This window comes from Bombyx mandarina, chromosome 20 (genome assembly GCF_030267445.1).
Source record: "Bombyx mandarina strain Sakado chromosome 20, ASM3026744v2".
NCBI lineage: Eukaryota > Metazoa > Arthropoda > Insecta > Lepidoptera > Bombycidae > Bombyx > Bombyx mandarina.
The window spans coordinates 10,554,273-10,578,248 of record NC_143226.1 but is presented as its reverse complement, the minus strand read 5'-3'; the positions used below and the strand labels follow the sequence as shown (position 1 = coordinate 10,578,248).

The following is a 23,976-nucleotide window of genomic DNA, read 5'->3' as shown; positions in this document are numbered from 1 at the left end:
CAATTCGACTTGCGCTAGTACTGGACTTTGCTATTGAAAGGGAATAGTGGCAAATAAAAAAAAATTGTAGCAATTTTTTTTTTGTATAAGCTTTTTTCCCTACCTAAGGGATAGCCTTGAGAGGCTATTTCAGCGTAACCTTGACTAGTAGGTGAGCTCACGGGGCTCAAACCGGAGTGATGCTAACACTGTCCCTAGCAAGAGCAGTGCTTCGCAGAATCTACCACCGGATCGGACACGCGACCCATAGAAGATCCGGCGAGAAACTCAGTGGGCTGTGTCTATCGGTTAATTCGCTCGTCGAGCCCTTCGTCGCAAGTGACGGGTTCGACGAGGACGGTGACTGGATACTATAGTAAAATACATAATATATGAATACTAACCTTCACGTGTTTTAAAAAAAATCGTTCAATTTACTTAATAATATATGTACTCTTCTAATTAATTATAATATATAAATAGATACTCATTAAGGCTAATTGATTGGTGGTTAACGACTATTCGTTATTAAGTCTGGTGATTGAAAATCCGATTAGAACGACATAATGTATGAACTTCTGTTACCTCGGTGCAATAAATATTGGATGGAGTTAGAAGTCACTTTTGATACTTTGATGATCTAGAATATTCAATTGAAATACATATAAATAAATGTTTGCTGTGAGGAAAAAATATGTCAGTTTAAAGATGAATGGTGGGAGCATATGATAAGAGCCGTTGATAATTAGCGTGGGACTTAGCTGGTTACCAAACAGGGCTGGAATGGCGAGACTAATGGTTCAAAGCCAGGTCGAAAGCAAAAGACCACGCGGCCGATCACCAACTCGCTGGACTGACGTAAAAAAGAAAGCCACCATTGTACCATGGTCCAGCTTAGTCAAAACGCTTCGGACCGTCAGATATGGAAGCGCATCGCCGGGGGAGGCAATCCTCGAAAACATCGGGAACTTTACGATTGCTTCTGCGTATTCACCGTCCTCGCCGAGCCCGTCGCTTGCGACGAAGGGCTCGACGAGCGAATTAACCCATAGACACAGCCCACTGAGTTTCTTGCCGGATCTGCTCTTGCTAGGGTCAGTGTTAGAAACACTCCGGTTTGAGCCCCGTGAGCTCACCTACACACGTTAGGGCGAAGCTGAAATAGCCTCTCAAGGCTATCAGCATAGGTAGGAAAAAAAAACCCACCCACAATCAGTCTGACAAGAGTGCCCGACTAAGTAGACCCGTATGCTAAGTCGAGGATATGCAGATCAACGAAGAGTATAGAAGACGATGACCTGCCTAAGTAGCGGAAGGATGTCATCAACTCTGAACCTTGCCTATATCTGTAAAGGATACTGATGGTAGGACGTCTTGTAAGTCTGCACTGGTAGGTACCACCACGCTGCCTATTTCTGCCGTGAAGCGGTAATGCGTTTCGGTTTGAAGAGCGGGGCATCCGTTGTCTATACTTCTATACTAATATTATAAAGAGGAAAGATTTGTTTGTTTGTTTGTTTCGAATAGGCTCCGACACTACTGGACCGATTTGAAAAATTCTTTTTCCATTAGAAGCCGACATTGTCCCTGATGAACATAGGCTACTTTTTTTAAATTTTTTTTTATTTAATTTTTTTGGTTTCATGTGTGTTTTAATGTTTCCGAAGCGAAGCGAGGGCGGGTCGCTAGTACTGTATAAAAGTGAGACCTTACAATGTCTCAATGCGGGTGGTGGAATTTACGTTGTAGATGTCTATGGGCCGTGAGCTCGTTCATCTATCTAAGAAAAAACAGGATGACTTGAAATCTACTCAAATATGATATATACAAAAAATACCCAGAAAATAAAGCTAATATTATTTTTAATTGTAACCATGCAAGTAAGCTCAAACGATCCTTAAGCGATTTACAACAGAACGCGTTCTTGGTCACGTCTTCTTTGCACAGACAGTCGCAATCTCCTTACCGTTCACCGCCTTTATCATCCGCGTTATTAAACAACACAAAAAAAAAAAAACTTAATCAAATCAACTCATTCTTCACATAAATCGTAAACACAAACAAAATTCAACCTTAAAAAGGTGTCAGGTTAAGTCGAATTTAATGTATGCACGTGTTAATTAGTCATTTTAACGGATAGATAAGAACATAACAAAGCAAATAAAAGTAAAATAATAAGAAAAGAGTTATAAGGAACAGTGCTTAGTGAGTTTTGACATCGGATTCACGTCTCGTAATGGTTTACACGGTTAGTTGTGATCGGGTTGTAATCACCAAGGATGTCGAACGTGGCAGTGTGTGGCGCGGCGTGGTCATAGCCCTCATCGGTGAGTGCGAAGGAAGAAAGCAGAGTCATCATCATCATCATCATCATTTTCCTGCCCTTCTCCCAGTCAGTCGGTCAGGTCTTGTGAGTCTGCATTGGTAGGTACCGCCACGCTGCCTATTTCTGCCGTGAAGCAGTAATGCGTTTCGTTTTGAAGACGGGGCACCCGTTGTACTGTTAAAAAAGTGAGACTTTACAACTCATGTCTCAATGCGAGTGGCGGAGTTTACGTTGTAGGTGTATATGGGCTCCACCACTTAACATCAGGTGGGCTGTGAGCTCGTTCACCCATCAAAGCAATAAAAAAAAAATGTCTCCTGGGGTCGGCGCAACATGTTTCCTCCTTCCATACTCTATTATATACCCTTTCTTCGCTCACTCCCCTCTTACACATATCGTCTTTCACAAGTAGAGTATTCCTTCATTAAGCGCGACATAAATCTTTATAAATATATTTCTTCTGTGCGTGTGTTTGTCACTGAGCTCCTCCTAAACAGCTGGACCGATTTAAATGTTTTTTTTTTGTATGCGTTTTGGTGGCCATATATATATATGCATGTATGGGGATAACGACTAAGGGAAGATCTTCCACAGAACAAGACGGTCCGATGTTTTTTTTTTTTTCCTACCTATGCTGATAGCCTTGAGAGGCTATTTCAGCTTCGCCCTAACGTTTGTAGGTGAGCTCGCGGGGCTCAACCGGAGAGTTGCTAACACTGACCCTAGCAAGAGCAGTGCTTTGCAGAATCTACCACCGGATCGGAAACGCGACCCACTGAGAAGATCCGGCGAGAAACTCAGTGGGCTGTGTCTATGGGTTAGTTCGCTCGTCGAGCCCTTCGTCGCCAGCGACGGGTTCGACGAGGACGGTGACCGGTGCTTGTGGTGCCTAAAAGCACCGTTAATGGATCAGGAGGACCCGTAATGACGTGCTTTGGGCGACGTCGACGGTTTACCATTCGGTCTACTGGGTCGGGTATGTAATTTCCAGCGGCTACGATGAGAGGGTTCTCATGTCGTGCCGCCTTCTCAAAATGGCGCAGCGATGCCGACTGTAGATACTTACTAAATGAGTCGAGCTCCAGGTCATCGTGGAGATCCACATTCCTAAGGAACCATGGCGCTCCGACGGCTATCCTGCAGAATCGTGATTGACCGACGGTCCGAATGTCCGGAACTTGCATATATGCAAGCTTATCTTGAAAATGTCGTAAGCGAGATTCAGGCTACTGTCAAACAACTTGTCGAGGAGTGAAAGGGTGTTTGGTTTAAGCGTCATTTCGTTTAATACGCTACATTTGTCTTTGTAGTTAAAGATTGGTTTTGTTTAATATTAACATCAACAGTTTGATTTTTTTAATTGAACTTCAATTAAGTTTACTCAATTTGATTTAACTGTTTTTTTTCTTCTTTTTCTAACGATGTTCTTTCCAAATTTAAAAATTTAAATGGCATTCATTCGCAGTGCGTTTCCAGTGATCATTTTTGCCACACACCATCCGTGTTTGAAATGAGTTCCCCTCCACGGTGTTTCCCGAGCGCTATGTCCTTCTTCAAACGAGGCTTGTGGAGAGTATTAAGCGGTAGGCAGCGGCTTGGCTCTGCCCCTGGCATTGCTGACGTCCATGGGCGACGGTAACCACTCACCATCAGGTGGGACGTATGCTCGTCTGCCGGCACGGCATAGCTTAAACTTCTCGTGTTCTATGATGGCTACCACCACATATTGAATTAGCACATATCTTTAAATAATAATTCTGTCAATAATAAATCAAATAATTTAAACAAGAATTTTAAGTTAGATTATTAAAATTTATTCATGGACTTTTTCCCTTTCATTCATTTTTTGAAAAATATGAATTTGCATTTTTTGATACATACATAATGAAATTCAGAAAACAAAACATCCTTCAAAAAATAAATCGACAATGTCGATCGCTCTGTGTTGCATGTGATAACAATGTGGCGGGTTGCCATCATAAAAGGCAAGATAACTGACAGATGCCTGAATCTCGCTTACGACATTTTCAAGATAATGCGCATATATACAAGTTCCGAACAACAACATTAGGACCGTCGGTCTACCGAGCAGATATCACCCGCCAGGTGGAAGATCTTCTCTTTGCCGTATATCTCTCCATAAACAACATGTCAATTTGTCCTATCCACATCTTAAATTCTAAATATACAAACAAAATACACAAGTTTAGTTGAAAATTTGAAGTCTTGAAGTCGTCGTGGCCTAAAGGTTATAATAAGACGCCTGATGCATTCGTATCTAGCGATGCAACGGTGTTCAAGTCCCGCAAGTAACATTTTACTAATGAAATACGCATTTAACAAATGTTCACGATCGACTTCCACGGCGAAGGAAGAACATCATTTAATAAAAAGTCGAAGCCGCAAAATTATAATTTGCGCAATTACTGGTGGTAGGACCTCTTGTGAGTCCGCACGGGTAGGTACCTATCCTACCCCACCTATTTCTGCCGTGAAGCAGTAATGCGTTTCGGTTCGAAGGATGAGGCAGTCGTTGTACTGTAAAAACTAGAATCTCAGAACTCATATCTCAAGGTGGGGGACGGCATTTACGTTGTAAAAAAACAAATAAAATTTTTAGTCAAACCGAAATTTAGAAGTTGGTGAATGATTCCATTAAATAGATACCGATCAAGCTAATAAAAGCGTGTTAATATGAAATCGATTTAGTCAATTGGCGAGTTGGGTTTGTTGTTTTGTTCAAAGAGAACTGAACTGACAGCAGCAATTGTTATCGAAGGACGTTCGAATTAGACTAGTGGTCCCCCGGTACATACTCGAAATTCGACTATAATTATTTGAAATTACCAGTGGCCCCGCAGTAGTCGAGATTCGACTATAATTAATTGAAATTATAAGTTTAAACGTTATTAAGATTCTATTGTCAAACACTATTATAATTCGATAATATAATCACAGTATTCGCCAAAACTGCACTGTAGATCAATAATATTAAAGACAAACAATATTAATCTATTTTCAATTCGACCACAGACTTTAAACAATAACAAAAGTTTCCCAATTGACAGTAAGCACGAAAGGAAGACCCGCCCGGAGGAGGGGCGCACCGTCACCGGCGCAGTCATCGGCGTCGATGTCTGTCGCCTCACTGGACGGGCGAACGACAGAGGAGGAAGAAGGCGGCCTTCAGGACCCTGCCTTGGTCATAGACAGGGCCATGAGGACCGTCAAATCATATGCGGCCAACGGCACTAAGACCAAAGCCGCTGGCCGTAAACTGCGAGAGGTGGTCTCGCAGGTCTCGAAGGTTCTGCCTTCGGTTGCTTCCGCCAATGACCAGGTGGTACAGCTGATGGCGGAAAATTCGAGGCTTCGAGCACTACTTCAAGCCCAACAGCAGCCTGATGATGAGGCTGCTGCTTCGAAGAGGACAGCGACAGCGACGGCGTCACCTGCGGTACCCCGGGCCACTGGGTTGCGGACTCCTCCGGCTCCTGTACCGATGGCGACGTCGTGTATCACTGGGGCCCCTCGGAGCCGCCGTTCCCCAGCGCTGACTGGCGACAGTTGGCCTGTGCTGCCACCACCGCGCGTGGCAGAGCAGCGTCCACGTCTCCCATCGCCGCGCACTAGGGAGATGACCGCTACCAAGAGGCAGCAGGCACTCGTGGGGCCACGGGAGCTGGCTGGAAACTTCAGCCTGGACGAGGTCATCACTCGCACCGTCCAGGTTGTATTGGAAAGGCTGGACGGCAGGCTGGCGGCCCTCGAGGCGCAACTCATTGCCCCGGCTGACGCACGGCGACCGGCACATGCAGCAGTGTTGGGTGCTCCAGCCGCCCACCCCGCCCCCGTACGGACTCCAGCCACTAGGTTGGGCCCGGGACGGGATAGAACAAAGCGGGGGGGCGGCGCCAACGCGAAACGCCCATCGCAAGCACCCCAGCCCCGTCCGCTGCCTCCGCCCCCATCCAACATGGACGAGGGGTGGAACGTGGTGGCCCGGCGGGGTGCCAAGAAGGTCCCACTGGCATCTCCACAAGTGGGTGAAGCGCCGGCGGCCACGGCGGCTCAGGCTCCTCCCCAACAGGGTCGAGCGCCTGTAGCCGCCAAAAAGAAAAACAAGAAAACAAAGAAGCCACCGCGCGCGCCGCGGTCGGCGGCAGTGGTCCTAACGCTGCTGCCGGCTGCCAAAGCCAAGGGCATGACATACGGAGATGTCATTGCTCGGGCGCGCGCGGCAGTCGATCTGAATGAGATCGGGGCGGGGGAGGGTCTCCGCTCTAGGCAGACAGCCAATGGGGCCAAACTGCTAGAGTGTTCCGGTGCCGATAGTCCCGGCATCGCAGAGCGTCTGGCCGCAAGGCTCCGCGCGGTCCTGCCTGAAGAGGAGGTGCGGGTGCATAGGCCGGTCAAGATGGCCGAATTGAAAGTGACCGGCCTGGACGAATGCACCACCAGGGATGAGGTGGCGGCGGCCGTCGCTTCCCAGGGCAACTGTGCCCTGCAGAATATAACCGTAGGCGAGCTGCGTCCCGGTTATAGCGGGGCCAGCTCCGTGTGGGTACGTTGCCCGGTGGAGGCGGCCTTCGCCCTGGCTGCTCCTCCGCCCGGGAGACCTTTGGGGGATCCGGGTAGGTTGCGCGTGGGCTGGATAGCAGCCCACGTGCGCCTGCTAGAACCACGCGCCTGGCGGTGCTTAAAGTGCTTCAGCACTGGGCACTGCCTCGCCAGGTGCGTAAGTGCGGTTGACCGCAGCGGACTGTGTTTCCGCTGTGGTCAGCCTGGACACAAGGCGGCCGTGTGCTCGGCTGCGCCGCATTGCTTATTGTGTGCGGCGGCCGGACGCAGGGCTGACCACCGGACCGGGGGCAAGGCATGCCCCCCAGCCGGCAAAAACGCAATCAGAAATTGGCGCCGCCAAGCTAAGCGGCGCCAAAAGAAGCTGTCGGCCGGGGGAGCACCGGCCGGCACTTTGGCCCACGCTGAGGCGTTCGCGCCCGATAGCGGGGACAATGGAGTAAGGGAGGGGGCGATGGATGTGGTCCAGTCTTAATGGATCACACCTATCGCTTCCTCCAAGGAAACTTGAACCACTCCGCCGGGGCTCAGGACATGCTGCTCCAGACTATGGCGGAGTGGTCAATTGACGTGGCTGTGGTCGCCGAGCCGTACTTCGTTCCCCTAGCAGACGACTGCTGGTTTGGGGACGTTGATGGCTTGGCGGCCATACATATAAGAAGATCCGCGATGATTCCCCCCTGGCGATGGTGACCAGGGGTCCCGGGATCGTCGCGGTACAATTAGAAAATACCGTCGTGATCGGGGTGTACTTCTCTCCGAATCGGCCTACCGTCGAGTTCGAGCGGTTCCTGGACGGGCTAGAGGTGATCGCTCGTCACCTCTCTCCCCGTTCCGTGATACTGGCGGGGGACTTCAATGCGAAGTCTGTCGCTTGGGGTTCCCCATCTACGGACGCTCGTGGTAGGCTGTTGGAGGAGTGGGCGGTCGCGGCCGATCTCTGTATCATTAACAGGGGCTCAGTCGCGACATGCGTGCGGTGGACAGGAGAGTCTATTGTGGACTTGACGTTCGCGAGCTCGTCCGTCGCACAGCGCATCCTCGGCTGGGGCGTGGTGGTGGGGGCGGAATCGTTGTCAGATCACCGGTATATCCGGTTCGATCTTTCCGCTCCCACGCCAACACCGGCCGCAGGCGCTCGCGGGGTTAACCCCCCGCGGAGTGCATCCCGGTCATTCCCTAGGTGGGCATTGAAGCTCCTGAAAAAGGAGCTCCTGGTGGAGGCCTCTATGGTGGCGGCGTGGACGCCCACGCGCCCACACCCTTTCGACGTGGAGGCCGAGGCCGAATGGTTCCGCGGCGCGATGCACCGCATATGCGATGCCTCAATGCCCCGGGTCGGCTCTCGGCATTGCGGACGGCGGCAGTCTCCCTGGTGGTCGCCTGAAATTGCGAGACTGCGTGCGGTCTCCATTCGGGCGAGCCGCCAATGCGCTAGACACCGCCGTCGCCGCCACCTGCGGCGCGACGACCCCGTCGCGTTTGCGGAGGAGGAAACCCGGCTGCACGGCGAATATCGCGCTGCGAAGGACGCCCTGCGGCTGGCCATCAGGCGGGCCAAGGAGCAGAACATGGAGAGACTCTTGGAGGCGCTCGAAGCGGATCCATGGGGGAGCCCGTACAGGTTGGTGCGCGGCAAGCTGCGCCCGTGGGCCCCCCCTATGACTGAGCGACTCCAGCCTCAACAGCTGCGGGACATCGTTTCGGCGTTGTTCCCGCAGGAGCGGGAGGGTTTTGTTCCCCCCGCTATGGGTGAGCCGTCGGACGCCATCGACGGTGAAGCCCCTGCTGAGGTGCCCCGTATTACTGGGGCAGAGCTCCGTGTGGCGGTTGTAAGGATGACTGCAAAGGACACGGCCCCCGGCCCGGACGGAGTCCATGGCCGGGTGCTGGCCTTGGCCCTCGATGCCCTAGGGGACCGGCTCCTGGAGCTATTTAATAGTTGCCTGGAGTCGGGACGGTTCCCGTTGCTCTGGCGGACGGGCAGACTTGTGTTGTTGCGGAAGGAGGGGCGCCCGGTGGATACAGCCGCCGGGTATCGTCCTATCGTACTGCTGGACGAGGCGGGAAAATTGCTGGAGCGTATTCTGGCTGCCCGCATCGTTCAGCACCTGGTCGGGGTTGGACCTGACCTGTCGGCGGAGCAGTTCGGCTTCCGGGAGGGCCGTTCGACCGTGGATGCAATACTTCGGGTGCGGGCCCTCTCGGACGAGGCTGTCTCACGGGGTGGGGTGGCGCTGGCGGTGTCTCTTGACATCGCCAACGCATTTAACACCCTGCCCTGGTCCGTAATAGGGGGGGCACTGGAGAGGCATGGAGTGCCCCTCTACCTCCGCCGGCTGGTTGGCTCCTATTTGGAGGCCAGGTCGGTCGAATGTACCGGGTACGGTGGGACCCTTCACCGTTTTCCGGTCGTGCGGGGTGTTCCGCAGGGGTCGGTTCTCGGACCCCTCTTGTGGAACATCGGGTACGACTGGGTGCTGAGGGGTGCCCTCCTCCCGGGCCTCCGCGTTATTTGTTACGCGGACGACACGTTGGTCGTGGCCCGGGGGGATGATTATAGAGAGTCTGCCCGTCTCGCCACAGCGGGGGTGGCCCTCGTTGTCGGGAGGATAAGGAGACTGGGCCTCGACGTGGCGCTCAGTAAATCCGAGGCCTTGTGGTTTCACGGGCCACGGAGAGCGCCACCTGTCGACGCCCACATCGTGGTTGGAGGCGTCCGAATAGGGGTCGGGGTGCAGTTGAGGTACCTCGGCCTCGTGTTGGACAGCCGGTGGGCTTTTCGTGCTCACTTTGCGGAGCTGGTCCCCCGATTGATGAGGACAGCCGGTTCTTTGAGCCGACTGCTCCCGAATATCGGGGGGCCGGATCAGGCTGTGCGCCGCCTCTACGCAGGGGTGGTGCGATCGATGGCCCTGTACGGTGCGCCTGTATGGGCTGAGCCACGCAACCGGGCCGCTATGGCTCGGTTCCTGCGCCGGCCGCAGCGCACCGTTGCTATCAGGGTCATCCGTGGATATCGCACCGTCTCCTTCGAGGCGGCGTGTGTGTTGGCGGGGACGCCGCCATGGGAGCTGGAGGCGGAGTCGCTCGCTGCCGACTATCGGTGGCGCAGCGAGCTTCGTGCTCTGGGCGTGGTGCGTCCCTCCAAAAGTGAGCTGCGGGCGCGGAAGGCCCATTCTCGGCGGTCCGTGCTCGAATCGTGGTCGAGGCGGTTGGCCAACCCCACGTGGGGTCTACGGACCGTTGAGGCGGTTTACCCAGTCTTTGATGACTGGGTGAATCGTGGCCGAGGACGCCTCACCTTCCGTCTGGTGCAGGTGCTGACTGGGCACGGATGCTTCGGAAAGTATCTGCACCGGATAGGAGCTGAGCCGACGACGAGGTGCCACCATTGTGGACACGACCTGGACACGGCGGAGCATACGCTCGCTGTCTGCCCCGCTTGGGAGGTGCAGCGCCGTGTCCTGGTCGCAAAGATAGGACCGGACTTGTCGCTGCCTGGCGTCGTGGCGTCGATGCTTGGCGGTGACGAGTCCTGGAAGGCTATGCTCGACTTCTGCGAGTGCACCATCTCGCAGAAGGAGGCGGCGGGGCGAGTGAGGCAAAGCTCTCCTCACTACGCAGAAACCCGCCGCCGCCGAGCAGGGGGTCGGGACCGGGGTCTCGTCCGTAACCCGGCCCCCTAAGAGCTTCGGGCTCCACCCGCTTTGTGCGGGGAGGAGCTTAGGCGTGGGGCGGCGTGGTAGGTCGCGTTCCCCCGACCGCTCCGGGGGAAGGTGTAGCGCGGCGCTATCAATCGGGCTCTTGGCCCGTCGACCGAGGGAACCGGCGGTCATGTTGCTGGCGGCCGCCGGTCCGGCGTCTGGGGGACGGCGGGATGGATGTAATGTGCTCTGCGTAAACCCTGTCCCGCCGTCTCAATAACTCCGACTGGGTTCCCACCCGGTCCGGGGTAGGGCGCCGGCTGTGAGCGGCAGGAGTTTTTAGTGAGGTTCGACTCCCACATACCCCACCTGCCGTGCGGGTGGGGATCCGGCGATTTTCTCCTGTGGAAAAAAAAAAAAAAAAAAAAATTGACAGTAAGCAAAGAGTATATTTTTATGTATGTGTTGTGTCAAATATATGGCAGTGTGTGTAATGTTTTCTTTATTGATTTAAAGTATCCTTTATGCATTATTTTAAATAAATATTAGCATTGTGCACTCCTTCTCTATATTCTCTATAAATAAGTGTGAGAAATTTCATACTCCTCCGTCCGCGCAATTTTCGTAAAAAGGGGTACAAAGTTTCTGCTTCACGTATTAATATATAGATAATAATATTGTTTGACCGACTCGATGATGCCGTGATTAGCGCCCCTGACTTTTGCGCCTAGGGTCGTAGGTTCGATTCTCGCATCGGGCAAGCTTTGTGTGATGAAAACGTTTGTTTACTCTTTGTGGGGTGTTTGTTATCTATTTATATATATATTTAAATGTATATGAGTATGTTTATCAGGTACCCACAATAGAGGTAATCCTAACTTGGGGCGGGTGACCGTGCGTGATTTGTTCCCAATTAATTATTTATTTATTGGGAGCCCGTTTGAGTTAGTTGCCGTCTGAAAGGGGTTAGCAGGGGTTATTTTATGGTCAGGGGACATTTTTAGTTTATATTATTGCATAGATCTGTGAACGTGGTCGCCGTGACCGTATCTGTTGTGAAGTAAAACAGTCTATTGAGCTCTCAGCAAATTTCCACCAATTTACTGAGATTATTTCATTTCATTCAACACATTATGGTCACGTCTGATCGTATGTGTCTCAATTTTATTTCATTTTTTATATTAACCGTTTCAATTTTCATACAACAAAGCACTATATAAGTCAATCCGGAATTAGACAAAGCCAGATCGACACGTTTGACAGGTTTTTTTTTTGCTTATATGCGTGGACGAGCTCACAACCCACCTGGTGTTGAGTGGTTGCTGAAGTGCTGGAGCCCATAGACATCTACAACGTATATGCGCCACCCACATTGAGATATAAGTTCTAAGGTCTCAAGTATAGTTACAACGGCTGCCCCACCCTTCAAACCGAAACGCATTACTGCTTCACGGCAGAAATGGGCAAGGTGGTGGTACCTACCCGCGCGGACTCACAAGAGGTCCTACCACCAGTAATGCACTGATAAACGTGCACGGGATGCACTGATAAAATATTATTGATGTGTTTCAGCAAGCCTAGGATTCTTCACTCACGGCATTCAAACCGCCAATTTGACCTCCACAGCCCATTCGGGGCACTTCATCAACACAGACCACGTACCTTGGAGTACCACTGCTCTAGTGATCACAGCAGCCATAGCCGGTCCACTGTTTTGTTACACCATCGACAGACATGGAAGGAAAATGGGAATTTTTATTATTAATTTGGTTCAAGGTGTGAGTACATTTTTTTTGAGCTACGTATAATGATTATATTATTATTATAATGAATACATTCATTTCTATATTTTTTGTTAATTGTTATATTTTGGAGCTCACATATTGTCACTTTTATACGATCCATGAATTTCAGTTTAATTGTTGTCTATTGAATTTATATTTTTGTCTATTTGAAGTAAAGCTGTTTTATTATTTGTACGAGGAGCACTGCTGCTTGAGATACAGCTTTTATCACCTAGTTCAAGCACAGACGCCAATTATGATTGTGTTTCTACTTTAATGTTAACAATAAATAAATAAATTTAAAAAATGAGCTCATGGACTGGTGTTAAGTGGGTTCCATAAATGATGTGAGGAGATAGCGTGGACCCATCAAAAGTTTCATGTCTTTTGAGGTCTCAATTATCTTGTTTACAATTAACCATGAACGCGTGAGTTCATAATGCGTCCTAAAAGCCATTCTTTAATGAACTGAGTTTTTTAATCGAATTAGAAGATACTTTTTTTCTTATTCTTTTACTTCTCTGCATTTATCATTTACACTCCTTCTTTTTCTTTCATTATCTTTTTTATGTTCGTATTGTTGTGATTTGGACGTTACTGAGCTACAGGAAATTAGTTTAAAAATCACATAATTCTACTGATAAAGATCTTCACTTGTGGTAATTTGATGTGGTGTAAAAATTTCATTCCACAGGCTTCCTTAATACCCTTGTTCTTTCTAAACGACACAAGCACAATTATTCTACACATAATCGCCGGCATGGCCACTGGAGGCTTATTCACCGTATGCCCAATATACATCCAAGAAATATCATCGCTAAAAACAAAAGGCTTCTCAATGTGTGCAACGATGGTGATGACCGCAGCAGGATACATGATGAGATTGGTGATGAATCTCGAAGAGAGGATGTTCTTTATGGTGGCGTTGGTGATGTTCCAGTTTATATTGATGGTGTTCGTACTGGAGTCTCCTAGTTATTTGGTGATGAAGAGGAAATTTGAGGTAAGATACTTAATAAGTTTAATTCACACATCCAAACAGGATATATTAAAACTCCTAGTAACGACAAGCGACGTGGCTGGCGATGAGTAGCAGGATAATTCTATAATAAATCAGATTCGAAAATAATACTACATAAATGTGCAAAGTTCGCAAAGTAACATAAATAAAAGGAATAGTCCCGCGTGATCTACTGTTTCGGGGAAAACGTGGTACTTTTGGCAGTCATCTATGTATAACATTGTGGGTGATTTCTCTTAACAATAGCGCAGTATTTTAATGCAATTTTAGACAATAGGCATGGCCCTAAACAGACACAAAAATGCGTATTTTTTTCTTTGCATTTTGGTATGCTTTTTCCAATGATAGCATAATTTATTTGGATGACATTTTCGATGCTTGCTATAATGAAAATTAAACCAATGTCTGGTGCGATTTTTTATTTCAATATTTACCAGCTGCAGCTATTTTGCCATTTCGTGATCCGTCCGGGTAGTCAAAACTATTGTTTTTAAGTTTATCAGTTCGTCACCTCTGAATTCCTCCTTAGTCTTATGTAATTTTTGCCCTTACTTTAAACTTTCGTGGCTCTATAATTATATACATTATAAACATTATTATTCAACGGGTTCTTACAACGATTTTTGCATTCAATGAGTTTTCCATATTTCTGTCACTGATTGTCGCGAATAGTCCTACCGTGAACCACGGCGCTTGCAACACCCTGAAACGCCGGGAACTCATCAAATCGCAGTAAGAACTCATTATATAAAAGAAATAACCGGGAACAAGTCACGCACGATTATCCGGGCCCAAATCAAGATTTCCTGTGTTATCGAAACCCGAGACTGACATGAATACTTATCCACCTATAAATAAATACATATGGACGCTTGAAAGGCAAACGTGACTAAGCGACAATGCGTGAACTTTACAGTAGACTAAATTTAAAGTTGAAATACCTGAAAAATAATAATTATTTTAACGAATCTAGCTGTAGTAGAATCTAGCTAGTAGCTGTAGGATTGAAATGATTTTAATAGACCTAGAAATATATTTTTTTTGCGCATCGAATATTGTTATTGCCTATCATTTATGTACAAAGCAGTTATTGTCGCTTAGTCACGTTTGCCTTTCAAGCATCGATATATACCAGATAGATAGTAAATACCCAAGCATACCTGAAGACGTATACTACTATAAAGTTTTAAGATACAATTTAAACTTAGTTGCATTGGCAGTCCATATTTCAAACTGAGTCAAAAGATCTCTTAGCAGCAGAAATGAGTTGAATCAATAAAGTTTTTTTTAATTATTATTATTATTATTAATCATCATTTATACAAAGACTTCGTTATCACAGAACTCGTGGTGATTAAGAAAAAAAAAACTATTATCATTACGTGCTTAAGTACCTAACGCCGTAGGTACTTTTGTATGTCTAGTTGAAAAAGTATTATCAGTCCATTGTTTTTGCAAAAGGTCTTTATGCTGTTTCCCTTCTATTCGAAATAGATTAAGTGTAGAATCTGGTTTTTATCAAAGGATCGCCTGCTGTATTGTTTCGGTGGTTTTTTGGAAAGCGGTATCCTTTAGCTTTGGTATTTTTTTGTTTCGGGTCGTCAAAAGGTATAGGGGTCTACTTAATGTAGAACATAATGACCTCATATAACCTCAAGCGATTTCACTTCATTGATCAAGAGGAGAGGACACTACAGGATCCGAGTTCAATTTTCAGCTGAAGTCAGCATCTTTGTCAAAGATAGTTTATTTTCCAAGTCTCAGTAATTGTAGAATGTACTTATGATTACTCCAAAATTATTGTTTTGTTGTGTAGACTGGATAAAAATCAAAAGTAATTAAATTCAAGCCCAATGAAACAGTAGTTAGGGTCAAATTTATATTGTTTCTTTCATATAAAAATTACTAAAAACACGTGTTTAATTTGAAATCATTTCTCTATCACTGTTTACAAAAAAACCTTTGAGAAGTCATGAAAATAGCTATGAGACCAACAACAGACAATGGACGCATTTAGACGACAAAAGGATACTCTTTCTTACGACTAAAGCCCATTCTTTACATACAAAAGATATTTGATTGAGAGACACAGACGGCTTGGAGCGAAACCTCATAATATAACAAGGTATAATAAGCGAACGCCTTGTGGGATCTCGTTGTAGAACTATTTAAAAGACCCATGTAATCTATCTTTTTAGATAAAAATGAATTGCTGTTCGTTAGTCTCGCCAAAACTCGAGAACGGCTGAACCGATTTGGTTAATTTAGATCTTGAATTATTTGTGGAAGTCCAGAGAAGGTTTAAAAGGCAGATAAATATGAAAATGCTCGGAATTAACTAAAAATAACAATTTTATTTTTCCTATGATGTGTCCGCCGTCGGACGGATTCCTTTTGTTTGTTTTAAGTTTATTTTATACAAAAGTTGAAGCTTTTTATTTATCGATTGAGGCACTACGAAGTCTGCTGGGTCAGATAGTTATTTAATATATCAAAGCCGCCGTAAAAGCAAACCAATGATTATTTTTAAATAAAAAACGTTGGGGTATCTATCGACATACATTAAATACTCTAAAATGTAAAGATAGATTTTGAAACTTCATTAGATTCGTCCCTTGGAGGTTCCCTTGGGTGCTTGATCACCAATAGCGCACTTCTGTGGAATAAAAATCTACTCAATATCAAATTGATTGTCCAATATTAAAGTGTAGTAGGACACAAGACGATAAAACATTTTATTATGAAAGTAACTAATGCATCTCTAACGCAATATCAAACTTGGCATATCTTTGTATAGCTATAAACTAACTGATCAGTTAATAGCCCTAGACACGTCCTTACGGATCCATCAGATCCAATAACCTTTGCATTAGACGCCTTCAGCTCTAACACTAGGAGCAGGCTTAGGGACACCGGTAAGAGTGCTCGGCGAATTCGATAAAGAGGTCGACGTGCAACCTAACCCATGCATCAGCCCGCTGAGTTTCTCTCCGGATCTTCTCAGTGGGTCGCGATTCCGATCCGATAGTAGATTCATTCGCAAAGCAGTTGCTCTTTAGTTGTTGGGTCTCCTTCGGAGGTGCTCGGGCAGCTGTTAGCAAATCCCACTCCTCTCGGTTGAGCCTTTACTCGGCCCCCCCCGTCCTAGTGAAACTGGAAAGGCCCTCAGGGGCAACCAGTAATCCTTTAATCATAGAAAAAACAAAGATCATTCAATAACCACCACACATACATACAAATTAATTAATCCTAAATACTTAAATATTACTGCGATGCGCCCGTAATATGTAAAATTTTCCTTTTCGCCCACACATGTGGATTCACAACTACTAGCTAATAATTAAGATTTTTTTGCTGATCAACAAATAATACAATTAATTGATTCATTTTAAAACGCGTCATTATATCAGCGTCGTGAACAGTTATAACGTTTTTTTTAAAATCAGTAACTCTTTCTCGAATCTAAACTACATATATTGGCTTCTCTTCATACGCATACACTAGTTTTATTTGTGGGGCCGCGGATGTTTCTAAAGCATGTAATTGTCTTCATTACAATTGAGCGATGCAGTCCGAGCAATTTCGCTATCATCTCGAATGAAACAACAATTGGACGTGTCGAAAGTATTATTGAATAATGACACTGTTTACATCTCTTGCAGTTTGAAGGGATAAATTGACCGGAATTCGTGAGCCGTGCTATGGCAATTTGTGTCCTTGCTTAATTTCGTAATACGGAACTCTAGTGTATATGTTAGATATGGCAAATAGGAAGTCACAAATAGCAGTGTAATTCTGATCTAAGGCCCAAATCAATCGAGAGTTTATTCGTAGGTCTTAAGCGGACAGTCAAACTCAGGCTGTGCATCATGCAATATATCTACAAACTCCATTTACTATATCCACTTAATATAAATCTTTTATTATTTTATTAAATCTTATATTATGAATTATTTGTGTTTGGGCACTTTTTGGCGTGAACGCGTGGAGTGAAGTTGTGTGATTGGTTTTATTTTGTCTATTTAGTGTTTCTTCAGGTTTAAATGGTTAATAGCGGTGGTTTATTAACTGTTTAATATCTGTAAAAGTGCACAAATGTGGGAAAATTAAACAAAGCCGCTGGACGTCACTTCTCGGGATCCTCCAAAAAGTCCACTGAAAGACAGTCTCAGTAAATGACCACCATTTTACTGAGATTATATTTCATCCCATATCATCTCATCTCATTTCATTTAATTTCATCACAGTTGATTAATGTCTAAAATTAATCATCTTCATTACATTTGATTTCACTCCATATTATGATTTTTCATAAACATAAGAATATAAATTAAAATATCACATGGTTGAAAGGTCTTAGTTACCAGGTCATAAAATCGCTTAAAAAAATGGGTTTGGCATTGGCCTTCAAAACAGATCAATTGTCTAGTATTGTGATAGTTTCATTAGTTTATCGCTATATGTCACACAGCCGAAGATAAAGCCAAATTACTCATCAGTGGAATTTATGTAATTAGTTGAAGAAAAAAGAATTAATTTCTTCTCTATTTTCAAAATGAACTCCAAAATGTATAAATTACGTACATTTCTTTTCTTTTGCAAGACATTTTAGAAGTTTCTATACCAGTTTGTTATACAGCTGACTGATCATTAACAAGATGAATGTCTGTAGTTGGTGTCAAATTATTTATCTTACTGAAATTTTGATGGAGGTGATTTTCCGTCTGTACAAAATCAAGACGTTAAAGTATCATTGTTTAGCTCGCTTGGTTGGTCTAGAAGACCTGAGCTACTTCGTAATCAGATTCGGGTTCTGGTTCGGGATTATCTAACTTTGTTTAAATGTTTGTCATTTGCCTGGCTTTGTTTGGTGTCTTTCCGGAGTGTAGTTTCACTTTCATTGAATACTTTTTCGTGTTGGTGATCATTTTAGGTTTCCTTGCTACAAAAAAAATAATTAAGGCTTATTACCATGTGACGTATTTAACAAAATTAGAATTAACTGAAAAACTGAAATTCGACATCAATAACCACGTAACTCAACTATACGTAGGTATACAGTAAGTTGCTGCTATACATACAATTGAATTAACTATAGAATCTATCCTTCCAAAAAAAAAAACAATTTTCAGTCAGTCTACAAATAACCGAAAATCAATGAATATATGGGAAATGACTAAAAAATTTAATTCTATTTTAGAATGAAATAGCATTAGCATTGCTTCTACACAGGCGCTTGGGATCACTATAACTTTTAGGTGGACGAGCTCACAGCCCACCCGGTGTTAAGTGGTTACTGGTGGATTACTGTTTCACGAACGCATTACTGCTTACTACGGAAATGAAGTTTCACGAATTAGGAGAATCAACAAGACAGTCCCTTAGCTTGCCGTTTCTCAAAAACAGTTCACCTAAATTTCAAACTTCAACTTTAATCACTGACAATACAAGATGTGAAAAATTTGTCGCGGATTCGTCGAACAATGACCGAAAAGGCCTTTGTAAAGTTTCCGTAATGGAATTGTTACGCTTAGTATTTTTGGGTATTGGACAATGTCTATTTAAAATTAAGCTTATTGTCATGGATTCCATGAAAGATTAGTCCCATTTAATAATTGTCATTAAATAATTTCAATTGGCTTATTGTTGGCTATAATTAATCTGACAGTACATTTTATTTTAGCTTTAATACGAATTAAAGTAATATTGATTGATCAATCATTTTTCAGACTGCTTCGGCTCTTATCGCAAAACTAAGAGGATTAGATGAAGATAATCCAAACGTCATGAAAGAGCTCAAAGATCTTCGAGAAGAGAGTGACAGAGCAAGAGCTAACGGAAGAATCACTATACGAATGATTTGTAAATACTTTTATAATGTACTAGCTATACCCGTCCGCTTCGCTGGGCATTTAAAATTAACATTATTATCTCTCACCCCCACAAAGATTCTCATCATTAACGCCCCCGTAACTGGTATAGAGAGTCCAACACTGATATAAATATTAGCCTATCCATTAAGTACATGTATTTTCTACATGGATACCAAGTTTCAAGTCAATCGGATGCATGGTTCAGTAGTTATAACGGAACATCCGTAAAAACCACTGTAGATTTATATATTAATATAGATTTTCTTCATATTTCGCGTGTCGTATACATAATTAAAAGTATGCATTGCATCTAGGACCTTACAGCTTGTGTCATAAAGTAAAAATTTCAAAAGCAACTAAGTACTAAGCGTCTTAAATTTCAACGGTCCATTGAATTTGCAGATCGCAACAAAATCTGGTGGGATAGTATCAAAATTGGTTTGGTGCTGTACACAACTATGATCCTATGTGGGAGTATAGTGTTTCTGAACCAAAGCAAGGCTCTGATCCAGCTGAAAGGGTACGATGATCCGCAAAGCGTATTGGTGACCAGCGCCTTACTCGCCGGAAGTCTTCTGACTTTAATCTGCGTCACAATTCTAGATATGAAAGTAAGTGATTTTGAATAATTCCTCTATAAGGCTCCCCGCACACTGGGCAGCCTGGCTGGCAGCCATAGCTTAGCAGGTAGATTAGTATAGATTAGCATCAATCAATTAGCAGCAACGTTTTTATTTAACTTCAATTATGTTGACACCATTCGAACAGCTGAAGAAATTTTTATTCACGATATTTTTCCAAAATTTTAAACTTTAAATGGCTCTCATGTAAAGTTTCAAAAATATTGCTTAACCCAAACAACATTTCACCCCTCGATATAATTTTACGCAATAAAATTAATTATTACGATGAAATTATTTTCAGTATCTTCTGAGTCTTGGGTACGCGATAATGGCATTAGCGTCTGGAGTGTTGGCAGTTTACAACCAAGTCGACCTAGAAGTGACGTCATATCAATGGCTGGCAATAGCTTCTCTCGCGACTTTATTATTTGGTTACGGAATGTCTTGGGTATTACCTATTATTGTTCTAACGCAGACTCTTAACTTTGAGGTAAGAATTCACAGTCCTTATTTAATCCAGTCTTTGTAACGGAGAGCCTAAAATCTTATAATGAACGTTTCAACTTGAAACCGCACTGTTCTTATCCATCAAAGTTGCAGCGTTTGGTGAAGTCATGTGACGTCATATGGGGCCAAAGTTTAGGGAAAATTTACCATACCTAAGAATTTGATACTCAACGAGTGGCCAAAAATTAGAGCATGCGTAATAATCGGTCAAGCAAACGTTTTAGTTATTCTAATTTAGTTGGTAGTTTGAATGAATAATTTACACTTGCAAATTAAAAACAGTGATTACTGTCATGACATGAGGTTTCGTGAAAGCACGTGGAGCGTCAACATGAGCAACGCTTAATGACAATATCAAGACGTTCAAACTTATATGGATTTAGTAACACGACTCTTTTTACTGGTGGTAGGATCTTTTGTGAGTCCGCACAAGTAGGTACCACCGCCCTGCCTATTTCTGCCGTGAAGCAGTAATGCGTTTCGGCTTGAAGGGCAAGGCAGCCGTTGTAACTATACTGAGACCTTAGAACTCATATCTCGAGGTGGGTGGCGGCATTTACGTTGTAGATGTCTATGGGCTCCAATAACCACATAACACCAGATGGGCCGTGAACTCTTCCAGCCATATAAACAATTAACAATAAAAAATACGACTACCCACTGTATATTATGTTTGTTAAGTAATTCGTATACTTACATGAAGTATTAGTTTATTTATTTAGTTTATTTATTCCATTCAATACAATGTCAGGCTTACAGTTTGCACCAAAACGCCTAACTCGTTAACACAAAAAACATTAAAATTATAATGTACTAGTATTATGCCAAAAATAACATTATTTTGGAAAAAAAAAGTATTCCTCAACTATCGGTAAACACGTCAGCATCCTGGATTTATTATTATCCTGGATTATCCTGGATAATTGTAACCCCAAATTGAACATTTTCGTGTTTTGTTACAGATAAAAGCGACGTTGCTAGGAATCCTTTTCGCTTATTTCCAACTGATCAAACTAGCGCACGCGTACACCTTTTCATACATCGAAGAGTACGTCGGTGCCTACACCCTGTTCTATATATTTGCAAGCGTCAACTTGTATGGTGCAGTGTACAATTTGTTCGTTAGTCCGAACGTGAATGGTTTGAATGTTAGACAAATCGAGAAGCAAATTAAAAGGATACCTTTGCCGGCGTGATTAGAGTTGTTTTTCGACTGGCACGGTGGTGTGGTGGTTAGCGCTCTTATGGGCTGGGTCGAGGTTGGTTTTTTCACACGACAAACATTCGTGTGATGAGGAGTTTGGTTTGCTGTTAATCTAAGTGCATCATAAGTAAATATGGTTTTGTTATTATTTTGCATTTTTTATATTATTTTGGTTATTATTTTCCCGATTTTCTGCGTGTTTTTTCCCCCTACCTAATCGTTGGTAGCGTAAGGGACTATTCCCAATCCGCACCGACCGGTAGGTGAGCTGACGGGCTCAACCTAAAAGAATTGTTAACACTAGCCCTAGCAAGAGCAGTGCTTCGCAGAATCTACCGCCGGATCGGAATCGCGACCCACTGAGAAGATCCGCCGATTAACGAATGTTTTTTTTATTGATGAGGGTGGATGAGCTCACAGCCCACCTGGTGTTAGGTGGTCACTGGCGCCCATAGACACCTACAACGTAAATGCCGTCACCCATTTTGCGATGGTCTTAGTATAGTTACAACGGCTGCCCCACCCCTCAAACCGAAACGCTCGGGTAGCTGTTAGCAAATCCCACCCCTCCTGGCTGAGCCTTTGATCGCCCACCTGTCCTGGTGAAACTGGAAAGGCCTTCGGGTCACCTGTAATCTTTAAATCAGAAAAAATATAAAATAAAAAAAGAACATTTCTAGTTGGAGGCGATTTCAATCATACATATGCTGTAAAACTAGGTGGAGTACAAATTCGTCAGGTCATATATCCGTGACGTCATGAACGTATTCTCGGTTATTATGTCAGCATATCGTGAGCTCTTAATACGAACGTCGAGTGGATTTGATTTATTGGATTTTTTATCGCTCAATACTGCCGACGGAGCGATAGGGAAATCGTTGACCTGGATCATGATTAATATTTAGCATTCGAGTGGATGATCGATATTTACAATTAGCAGTCGGACTTTGGAAGGCAATATATGCAATGCGGACGATCTCCAACACGATGGACCGACCTCATAAAATCTGTTACTCACTCCAACATAAATGATTGCTCTCACTCTGCGAAACATCGTGCCACATGGCGTCGCATCGCGAGAGCATCGGTATCGCAGGATCCGACTGATGCATGACCACGACCACTCTGTCAAGAGTGTACGAATAGGAAGAAATATGCAATTTTAATTTAACTCCAAAGTGTATATAGACGTTGAGGGCACAAAGGTTTTAAAAATGTGAAAGCTCATTGACCTTGGTGACGTGAGTCAAAAAGCTTCTCCTGTAAAGAATGCAATAATTATCATCAATGACGGCTTAAAAGATGAATTAGCTGCAATATGATTGAAACTTGCACCTCATGCGGCAATGAGGGAGGTGGCTAAATTTTCGTAAAAAAAAAGTTGAAGTTAAATTATGATCGTTGCCTTAATCCCATCATCAAGTCTCACTAATGACTCGATTACGTATTTCTACAAAAAAATGATGTAAGCTGATTACTACGCGAATTATTGTATATGAGGTCGAAGTCGAGGTATGAAGTCGTCGTGGCCTTAGGGATAAGACGTCCGGTGCATTCGTGTTGAGCGATGCACCGGTGCTCGAATCCCAGCCGGATACGAATTTTTCTAATGAAATACGTACTCAACAAATGTTCACGATTGACTTCCACGGTGAAGGAATAATACCGTGTAATAAAAATCAAACCCGCAAAATTTTTATTTGCGTAATTACTGGTGGTAGGACCTCTCGTGAGTCCGCGCGGGTATGTACCACCACCCCGCCTATTTCTGCCGTGAAGCAGCAATGCGTTTCGGTTTGAAGGGCGGGGCAGCCGTTGTATGATTATCTAGAAGGTTCCACAAAGTGGGAATGAGTTGCTCGCTCCGGGGATTTCAATATTGTAATAATTGTTACGTTATAATACTCATTGTAAAAAAGAATATTAAAAAAAAACCAAACATAAAAAAAAGACATGCCCACTGAGTTTCGTGCCAATTCTTCTCAAGACGGAGGCTAGTTCTTGTGAATTGGCGGTAGTTCTTTTGACGTTCAACAAGTATGTACTTTCATTTATGTTGAATATTTTTTTTTTGATTTGATTTGATTTGATTTGTAACTATACTGAGACCTTCAAACTGATATTTTAAGGTGGGTGGCGAATTTAAGTCGTAGATGTCTATGGGCTCCAGTAACCACTTAACACCAGGTTGACTGTGAGCTCGTCCATCCAACTAAGCAATAAAAAAAAAATTGCCCACGACAGAAACAGGTATCAAATGAATGCTTACTTACTATCGGTAGGCAGCGGCTTGGCTCTGCCCTTGGCATTTTGCTGAAGTCCATGGGCGACGGTAACCACTCACCATCAGGTGGGCCGTATGCTCGTCTGCCTACAAAGGCAATAAAAAATAAAAAAATTATTCGGTCAATACCATAATAATATGAACGAA

At 44.4% G+C, this 23,976-nt stretch overlaps 1 protein-coding gene across 1 annotated transcript; it reads left to right on the top strand.

Moving 5' to 3' along the window:
* Positions 1 to 1,918: 1,918 nt before the first annotated feature.
* LOC114242520 (facilitated trehalose transporter Tret1) lies at positions 1,919 to 21,693 on the top strand. Its single transcript, XM_028173706.2, has 7 exons — positions 1,919 to 2,306; positions 12,106 to 12,311; positions 13,012 to 13,320; positions 19,068 to 19,200; positions 19,614 to 19,822; positions 20,136 to 20,324; positions 21,304 to 21,693. The coding sequence occupies exons 1-7, from the start codon at positions 2,216 to 2,218 to the stop codon at positions 21,535 to 21,537; spliced, it is 1,371 nt and encodes a 456-aa protein (XP_028029507.2). The 5' UTR covers positions 1,919 to 2,215; the 3' UTR covers positions 21,538 to 21,693.
* The last annotated feature ends 2,283 nt before the right edge of the window (positions 21,694 to 23,976 follow it).